At 35.6% G+C, this 10697-nt stretch overlaps 1 protein-coding gene across 1 annotated transcript; it reads right to left on the bottom strand.

Moving 5' to 3' along the window:
* Nucleotides 1–10001: 10001 nt before the first annotated feature.
* On the bottom strand, nt 10002–10442 carry LOC120077265. The gene has a single exon (XM_039031160.1). It carries the CDS (start codon nt 10440–10442, stop codon nt 10002–10004), a length of 441 nt encoding a protein of 146 aa, XP_038887088.1.
* Nucleotides 10443–10697: the final 255 nt, after the last annotated feature.

The raw sequence follows: 10697 nt of genomic DNA, 5'->3' as shown, positions 1-10697 counted from the left end.
TTGCTTTCTCTGCTCCTTTCTTCGCAAGGTATTGTGGATGGTTTTTCTTCCAGTGCCCTTCTTCAACATTTTTCTTTATCTGCAGCATTTGTCTTGCCCTTCTTGCCAGTAGGTTTCTTTTTCCCTTTTCTTTTATTTATCTGCAGCATTTGTCTTGCCCTTCTTGCCAGTAGGTTTCTTTTTCCCTTTTCTTTTATTCTTCTTTACCAGAATACTCTTATTCTTTGAAGAAGAAGCAATATCCGGCCTTTTAGAGGACGATCCTCTTTTTTTGCAGTAGTAACATTTACCTTTCCTTTCAGTCCTTTCGCTCTCATCATGGTCTGGTAAGCCTGATACTCATTGAGAAGCATAGTCAAGTCATACTTTATTTTATTCATCAGTGCATTCGTACAGAACTGCAAGAAAACTCTTCAAAAGAGATTTAAGAATAAAACCAACTTGACTTTTCTCATCAAAGACAACACCGTTTACTTCTGTCACGTTGAAATAGACCATCATATCTAGGACATGTTCTCTAACAGAGGCCCCTTATTTCATACGGTAGTTGTAAACATATTTGATAGCATCATGCCTCAAAGAGAAATACGGTTGTCCAAACATCCCATGCAGAGATTCCATAATCTCCTTGGCAATACTCATGCTCTCATGTTTCTTAGCCAATACATCAGATATGTTGGCAAGAATATAGGCACGAGATTTCTCGTTAGCCCTAATCCATCTGTCATAGTATGCATCCCGAATATTTTGGTTTGCATTTAACCTAGGAACAGGAGGACATTCTTTTGTTAAAATGAACCTCAGGTCATCTATCACCAGTATTGTATTTAAGTTTGATTTCCACGTAGGACAGTTAACCTTGGTAAGTTTATCAGAAGCCAATACTTGTACTAAAGAACTCGTCATTCTGAAAATATAAACAAAATTTATCAATGAATTGATTTTAAATCCAATCATGTTTTAGCAAAGTAATAATGTACCCATAAATCATTATTTTTTTGCAACGATACTATAGTCAGTCAGAATAAGTTCTACCGAGGGGCATTCGAATACTCCTTCACTAAAGCAAGACAATCTTGACTAAATACTATCTCCAGAGTAACTCATATTTCGATAGTCATTTAGCTACCATTTTAGGTAAAAACTTACTAACACTTTAGTAATTTCGTAAGTGTAACCCTTCATTTTCAGACCTCAAAGGTCAGCCCCAATAATACTATCGAACTGGAAAGTCAAGGTTGGAAAACGACCTATGAAATCCTATCAATTTCTGGAGTTTAAGTTGTTATGAATCCTATGTTACAACCCTCCAAGGGGATAACCATCGTTAAACGACTAGCAAGGCCGACTTAAAGATGAAAAGCAGGTGCAACATAGGAGTCTCAACGGAAGAGACTGCAGGATACGTTGACACATATCCTTCACCCATTTACTATGAACTAGTTCCCCCATTACCTCGATATCGACCCATACAAACACTTTCCGAATGGTGGTCATTCCCAGGGTGATACGAAGCGCCATATGAATCTCACGGTGTGAACTTTCTATGGACGTGAGAGTTGAAATCAATATATCATATATTTGATTTTGCATTGAACAACTTCCCCTCTTCACCTTGATCTTGACTCATGCAAACACTTTTCAAATGAAGGTTATTCCCAGGGTGACACGAAGCGTCGCATAAATCTCACGCTGTGAAACTCTTAGGACGTGAAAATGAAAATGAAAACATCACTTTTGATTTTACTATGAACAACTTCCCCTATTCACCAAGATCTCGATTCATGTAAATACTTTCTGAATGGAGGTCACTCACAGGGTGATACGAAGCGAAACGTGAATCTCAATTGTGAACTCTTAGGGATGTGAGATCTAAAAATAACATATCATATATGTTATTAATCTCTCACTGAAGTATTCTTAAATTCCACTGAAGTGTTCTAATAACATATCATATATGCTATTAAACTCCCAGTAAAGTGTCCTAACATTTGTTTTTGGTATATATTTACTTAGGAATGTTCTGACTAATTAAACAACCTAACTCTAGGTTTTTGTCCAAGTATAACATTTATATTTGGATTTAACCTACGATGTCTAGGTGATAAACCAGTTTTAAAACCTCATACCACTCACGTATTGCTCATAAAACTGGTTAACAACACTCAATTATTCGGTCATAATCCCCAGGTAAAAGGTGTTCCATAGATCGTCAACTTAAGAACCCCCAGGCTTAGACAGGATTACATACCTGTTGAGTTTGTAACCATATTTTATAAGATGTTGACCTACTTTAATTAATTATTAAAACAGGTGATTAACCTATGTGAGCATGCAACTTATCTTTATTATGGATTTTAAATGTCTAACCCAATTTTATAACAACTTACAAAATTTTAGACATGCTAAGCATCCATAACATACATCAAAGGTATTCAATATTTAATATAACATTTATATTAAAACATTTGAAACCCTATACATGCGGCATTCACTATTTAATATAACATTTATATTAAAACATTTGAAACCCTATACATGCATACTATATATTATAACACTTCATAACATACTTTCAATGCATGTAACATGCTTCCTATGGTGGGATTTTGAATGCATACTTTATGCACATACAAGATTTATTTAATTGTAACATACATCACATGCATAAATAATAAAACACAAACTAATATGGTTTTAGTTTTGGCATTTTCAAGCAAGCAAAGGCCTAATTATTAAAAATCAGCAAAAAAAAAAGCTCCAAAACACTTCTGGATCGCTCGAATCGACTTGAACGGGACCCGAACCTCTCGAACCGGACCTTCAATGCTCAAAACTATGCTGAATCGGGTAAAAACCATCGAGTACCATCAAGCATCGAGTAGGCCTTCAAGCACGAGTATGCCATTGTGCATCGAGTATTTCACTAAATACCTTCGAGTACCATCGAGTATGGCATCATGCATCGAGTATTTCACAAAATACCATCTAGTTGCTCATCGAGTATGGCATCGTGCATCGAGTATTGGAGAATCGAGCATCGTGTATTGGGCAGTGGCTAAAAATCCAGTTCCTAGTGCTCAACCTTCTTCATTTCTTTCTTCAATTACATCCTAATTACAACTCTAATGATTCCAAATGAATTACAAACACTTAAACACACATTAAAACCCATCAAACAAGAGCCAATTACAAGAACTACAACATAATTGAAGAGAAAACAATGCCAAAACACAAAAAAACCATATCAGTTCATCTTTTTTCATATAAATTATGAAAAACATCCACCAAACTAAAATTAAACCGAATTGAATGCTTAAACAATGCTCTGATACCAATTGTTGAAATACAAAAGCAAGCAGCGGAAGAAAAATAGGATCATTAAGCATTATAATTCATTATTTTTGGCTTCAAACTCAACGTGCTCAGAAGCTAAAAACAGAGTTTCAACACTAACCTTTGAAGTACCTTTGAATCACGAATTCCAACTGCAATCCTCCATGAGTTTGGATGTGAACCACCACAAGGTCTTCTCTCCTGTTCTCTTGGTGCCTTAAATTGAGTTGTGGGACTCAAAACAAGCTTGAATTAGGAAAAATGGAGGAGAATGACTGGTTTATTAGCCTTTTGAAGAATTGTTCTTCAACACACTTTTTCAGCAAATTTTGCAACTGTTGCATCATCGATCTCCATCTCAAAACTGAAGTTTATATTGCATGACATTCAAGCAACAAACCTTCTGCATGAATTTAAGCTCAAGCTTGAGATTTAAGCTGTAAATATAGTGGAACTATGATTGGGCTATCAACTTGAAAAAATGGGAAAATCCCACTTTTCCAATTTCTAATTTTCAATTTTTTTTTTGAATTTTGAAACTTTTCCAAAATTAAAAAATAACTTTTCAATTTTAACTTTAATTAAAATTGAGTTTTTATTAATTTTACAAAATTTAATTCAATAATTAAATTTTTTAATAAAATTAATAATTAATAATTAATTAAACAATTTAATTAATTCTAATTAATTTAATATCAAATATCAAATATAATATTAATTAATCACCAATTCCACTATCATGAATCCCTATTCATGAACTTAATATTTAAATCATACTTAAATATTAATCGATTCTCCAATTTTTTGTTTAATTCCAAAATTAAACGTGTAATTATATGACATATAATTACTAATTCCCTTAATTCATATTTGAACGATTAAAATCAATTTATCACACTACTCTAAGGCTAATCCGTTTGTGAGCTATTAGAAGAACCTAGTGGACCTACAGATCATGGGCTCCAACGATCCGAGATTAATTAGCTAAACTCTTTACACTGAATTAACCCCATTCGTTAACTACCAGGTCACTCCACTAAACCCTGTAGTTGCACTCCCCTCACTGTGGATATATCATGTCCACTCGATATAGCCACGATTAATAAGTTAACCTTTCACAGGTGTTCATAATAACGGCCGGGTCAAAAGGCTGTTTTACCCCCAGATTACCTCTTGTTCCTTAAGTCCCACTGATCCTCTAATGAACAATTGGTTTGTGATCCAATCATCAAATTGAGTCCCTTTCGGGCCAACAAGAGAGTAGGACCTGTTGTTTAAGACCCGAAGTTAGCAGTTAAAGGAACAACCTCTCTACTATCCCTGAAAGCGAGTAGAAGTGAATTCCATCTTGTACCCTATGTTCCCAATTATCTACCTGGTCTTACCCGAAAATGGGAGGCTTATTGAGTTGGCGCTGTTGAGCCAACCCTCACTTATGAAAATCTAAGGATAATCCCGAATAAACAGGAGCTAATTGCAAATCTAAGGATAATCCTGAATAAACAGGAGTTCATAGTTAGCTTAGGATTAAGGTCAAATTACCTAGGTCTTCGTTTTAAAATAGTCAGTCTTAAACACTAAACAACGTTATAAAGTAAGAGTGACTTATTTCTTGATTCGATCTTGCACAAACTCATTGCACTGGATGACCCCACCCCTCATATCACTATATGTACGAATCAGGATCCCTTCGTCTGTAGCACTTTACAACTCCTTGTAACAACTATAGAGTGAGCTGCATCCAATAGTGTTACCAGAATAAAGCACTCAACCTTATTCATATACTATAGATCATTTAAACTATTTACTCGAACCTAATCCACTCTTATGTCTCCACATAAAGTTCAAGTACTCATGTAATAGTCATGGATCTTTTAGTTTATTAGATGTATTTCTAAAACGAAATAAATAATTCATATATTCAATATAACTTTATTGAGTCAAACTTCAATAACAACTTTATTGAATTACAAAATGAGTTTATTATTTACAAACCACGAGTTTTAGGACATAAAATCCAACAATAAGTGTGTAGTGTCTACTCCAGGTAGGCAGCTTATCCTTTTATAGGAACCTAGGCTCAGCAACTTGTGATTTGATAACATTAATTTCCATGCCCTGCTGTAGCCGTCTGCCATTCTGATTTGTTCAGATGTCGTCTATCAGTTACCCATATTGCAAGTTGAGATTTGACATCAAATGCATTAGGGAAAGGTATAGTCTTATGTTAGATGGGTTTCAATGCATGCTTCTTGCGTTGGCGTCTCTACAACATTTAGTGAAATTGCGTGATTCTTGCATTATCAAGCGTCATTAATGTATTTTTCTTTTAAAGGAATGCTTTTGATTGTGTTGAATGCATATATGTAATTATATATATATATATATATATATATATTTACTAAAATGAATTCGTTTCTCATTGTTTGATCCTAATTATTCAAACTTTAAGAGAACAAGAACTTGTATTTCTATAAATTATCACACCCCCAAATTTTGAATAATACTTATCCTCAAGTATTCCCAAAATAAACCCTTAACAAACTCACTCAGCTCAACACAACTAACTCAACCTCTCATCATGTTTTCCAATTTAAGAGTCTGAGATTAGCATATAGTAGTGTAAGTTTGCTTCCTTCCAAAAGAAATATATCCCTAATATTTTATGCGGCAAGCACATTCCTAAAAAAATCCTTTTGCTTTTCTAAACATTCTTATCTTTCAAGATCAGAAATGCGTTAGAAGGTTTATCTTTATAAAAGCTCTTTTTTCCAGTATGTTATTGCTTAATGTTCTTTCATAGGTTGATTCAGGCAACTCACCTTCGTTTTGGCTTTCCCCCACGGGTGTCATGCAGACATCCAACTACAAGTAAGTTCCCTTCACGACTAAACTCTTGTCTAAGCTATATATTTTCTTTTTCCTTAAGGTTAGACATTGGAGTTTGGGATGTTTTCTTATGTTATACTTTATGTTGGTCCTGGTTACCTACCTTCGTGTTGGCTTACCTCCACGGGTGTCATAAAGATATCCAACTACGAGTAAGTGCTATTCATAACTAAACTCATATTAGGTTGGTTTTCTCTTGCATTGATAGCAGAGTTTGTTGTTGTTGTTATTATTATTATTATTATATTTTTATATTCTTTATATGAAATCATGAAAATGATCTCTTATAAAAGTGAATGCATCAACTCGAACCTCTCCCCCTCCCCCCTACCCTCCTAAAAAAAAAAAAAAAAAAAATGGAGGTCAGCAAGGTCCTCATTGTTGAAAAAGAACTATCAGAATGCCTTAGAAAATTTTCACAAAAAGGCTTGAGGTGAGGCTTGCACGCATGGAAAATCAAAATATATGTTCTACTTAAGAGAAGTTCCTAAACTTAATTCTAACGCTTGTCAAAAGACCATTGAGTCATCAAACATTAGTATAGTCAATGAGGTATCAAAGCAGGACGCAAGACGAAAAGAGCAATAAAGGCAACATAAGGGAATTGTTAGTACAAATGCAAGTAGAAAAATATTGATACTGCATTCATAAAAGAGATAATTACATTAAATTCATAATATGATCAACACATACAAAAGCAACAATTGAAATTACAAAAAGAAAGAAACCAACCACCCCTAAGTCTAATCACGAGGCACCGTATCGTCCCTGCATTCAAGAGCAGGGTCTTCATCCATAAACCTGAGAGGATTGTGCAAATGTTGCAACAATGGAGAAGGGAAAACATCCCCATCAGAACTTGATTGATGTATTGCACGATGAAGTTAAAATGGTCATGATTTCCCTACGTTTGTTGGCGCAAATAATCCCTCAATGCAACATCCTGGCGCTGAAGTATTGCTTGCTGTAGATGAAGCCCTTTGAGCAATGTGGATATTGGTCTAAGTTGGGCTTGGATGAACTATTTGAGATCATCCATGTTAAAGCTGGTGGAAAATGGTAATGGAAAATTGGAATGAAGCTTATGAGTCTATTGCGAGCTGATAACTTGTAGAAATACAAGTTATTGATCTCTTAAAGTCGAAATAATTAGGATCTTTAGTGATATAAATGCCTCACTGTGAAGGAAAATACATGAAATTCCATGCAGGTGATAAACTCGTACAAACTTATCCTTTTTAGTAAAAAGCTGCTTCAATAAAGAATTTTAATGCAGGAATCAAAGAAATCTACTAAGTATTGTAGTTAAGGCCAACGCAAGGGGTTTGCGTCCGAGAATGTTCTATGCAAGAAAGATACACGTGGCTTGTGCATTTCATGTCAAATCACCACTTGCAGGCATGAGCTTCTGACTGTCGGCATCTGAGCATTTTAGAACTGGCAGGCAGCTATTCGAGGGTATGGAAATTAATGTAGTCAAATCACCAAGTTGGTGAGATTTTCCTATAAAATAAGAAGCCACCTGCAGAATTGAGAATTAAACACTTTGAGCCCAGATAGTTAGAAATTCTCTTAAGAATCAATAGTTAGAGTCTTTTGCCGATGCAATCAAGAAGTAGGAGGGAAGACACCATTTCCACCGTTGATCAAGAGGAGCTGTCGAAGAGAAGCTTGATAAGGATATCTTTTTCAACTTTTTCACCAAGTTGGTTGCAGTAAGCATTAAAAAGAAGCCAAAGGGTACAAGAGTTTGAACTTTGCGACTTGACTTCTTCCTTTTTATCTTTCATTTCCATTCACCATTTCATTTCATTAAGCTGAGATTGTTTGTCTAAACACTTGTTATCTTTAATTCAATCCTATCTTTGGCTATTTATCACTTCTCCATTTGTTTACCTTCAAAATGGTGTGTGTTTATGAATTTTCTGACTTAATGAGAACATGAAATCTATTTCTTAAATCTTCTTGATCAATTGATTAAAGTGATCAAGTAGTTAAGTTACTTGAGAGAGCAATTTATCTATTGAATGCATTAAGTCGGCGCATGGAGTAAGTCTAGAGATAGAGTTGTTCACGTCTTTTGCCCGTTCTTTGTGACCAACACATGCACCCTAGAGATAAAATTACATGTGTCTTTCACATCGAGAGATGTTGAACTTAGCATGAACTCAAGAATAGAATTTCCAATGCATAGCATATACATTTAGATTGTAAACAAGCATCTACACCATTTTCATTTCATCTCCATTGTGCTCATCTAGGCTTGATATTTCTAATAGGAAATCAATGCGTACCACTTATACTTTAAACCATTCATCCATACACCACTTTCTCCCTATGAAGTTCTATTTCTTCTTGCATGCGTGTCGTAGATTAGTGTAAATAACCAACACTTCTCAATTAATTAGGAAACATATGCATTAGATTTGAAACAAAGTATGGTTTAGAACATTCTAGAGTCCCTGCTTTCGACCCTGGGCTTACTAGGAAACTTAAGTTAGATTTATACTTGGGTCCGACTTGAGAGAACTTGTATGCATTCACAAGGTGTGAACGCATCCACTACCAACGCATCACTTGATTTTCTTACCAAGAGAGAAATCAATCCATCGTCCATCTCCATTCATCATATTTGTTCATCACCATTCTCCCTCATTATTTTAAGTCTTTTAGAATCAAATCACAAGGCGAACACGAGCATTCATGCATCTCACCAACTAGAATTTGAGAATTTTGGGCATTGTTGGTTCCAAGCCTTGTTGGTTCATAGATGATCGTATGAGGGATTAAATGTGGTTGGCAAAAAGTGGTAAGGAAAATGTGGAGGACTTACTGTCTCACCAATCATGTTCCTTTGCATTTTATCATGGGTTTCTAAATCTGTTGGCTCATAGACAAGAGGTAAGAGTTGGGTTTTGAGGTTTTAAGGAGAAGGAGGCAAACTAAAGTTTATTCCTTGTGTTCAACTTCTTCAGGGAGTGGAGGAAGGTTGAATTCCACAAACTCGGACTTTTCGTTCTCTAATACACAAGCTCAGCCTCAAATTCTTCATTCAGGGAGGCTTTTTCGCTTTTCTCCTCTTCCGTATAATTCCTTCTTAAAATATGGGGGGAAGGGGGGGTGAGAGGTTAGAGCAAAATGTGTCATTTGACACGTGCCCCAAGTCTACGTGATATATGCACAGCTGAAAAGACATGCATGAGGCAGTACATCACTCGATTGGTGTATCTCCCCAATGTAACGGTTAATTTTACCCCAACACATAACCATGCGTTGGTTCTAAGTTTAATACAGTACTTATGTGTTTGTCGTGGTTTGATTAACTTTTCGATGCAAGAAAACTCAAAGCAATTCATTCTCAAAATCACAAAATCAACTTCCAAACCAAACAAGATAACAAAATAGAGAAATAAAGAAGGTAAATTAAAGAAAGCATAATTAAAGCATAATTAAGTGTCTCTAGAATGTGGTTCTTCATTTTCAACACAAGGACAGCCCCGACACAAGCATTGGATAGGCTCATGCAAGTCGATGGATGTCTTGCTATGCTCACCTTCTCCTTTAAAGTACGGTTTTACCCTTTGTCCATTAACTTTGAAAAGGTTCCATCCATCTTCTTGAGTCAGTTCTACCGCACCGTGAGGAAATGTTTTCTTTATAAGGAAACGTCCAGACCATTGAGACTTCAACTTCACTGGAAATAAATGTAGACGCGAATTAAAGAGCAAGACCTTTTGTCCAACAAACAAAATTTTCTTACCGATGTGTTGGTCATGTCAACGCTTTGTCTTTTCGTTGTATATTTTCAAATATTCATAGTCGTTTAGCCTCCATTCATTTAATTCGTTCAGTTGTAATTTTCTAACGTCTCCAGTAGCTTCTAAATCCAAGTTTAGCTTTTTGACTGCCCAAAATGCTTTATGATCTAGCTTCAGTGGTAAGTGATAGGCTTTCTCGAACACAAGGGCATACAGGGACATTCCAATTGGCATTTTAAACGCAGTGCGATATGCCCAAAGTGCCTCATCTAATCTCGGTGCCCAATTTTTTCTTGATGCATTGACAACTTTCTCCAGGATTGACTTGATTTCCCTATTGGAGACTTTTGCTTGCCCGCTTATTTGAGTGTTATGAGCAGTGGCTACCTTGTGCTTGACATTATACTTAGTACGGTTAATAAAATGATTACCCTCAACACTGACCAACGCTTTGGGCATTCCAAAATGTGTGAAGATAAAATTAGTAAAATTTTTTGAGACAATAACCTCATCGTTCTTAGCACAAGCCACAGGTCTAACCCACTTGGATACGTAGTCCACTGCTACTAAGATGTATTGTTGCCACAGGAAGGGGAAAATGATCCCGTAAAGTCAATGCCTCATACATAAAAATGTTCCACCTCGAGTATATTGTTCAAGGGCATTTCATTTCGAGTTGAGATGTTACCTGTGCGTTGGCACCGGTCACATTTA

This window comes from Benincasa hispida, chromosome 5 (genome assembly GCF_009727055.1).
Source record: "Benincasa hispida cultivar B227 chromosome 5, ASM972705v1, whole genome shotgun sequence".
Taxonomy (NCBI): Eukaryota; Viridiplantae; Streptophyta; class Magnoliopsida; order Cucurbitales; family Cucurbitaceae; genus Benincasa; species Benincasa hispida.
The sequence above is the reverse complement of the archived record's forward strand: the minus strand, read 5'-3'. Positions and strand labels throughout refer to the sequence as shown.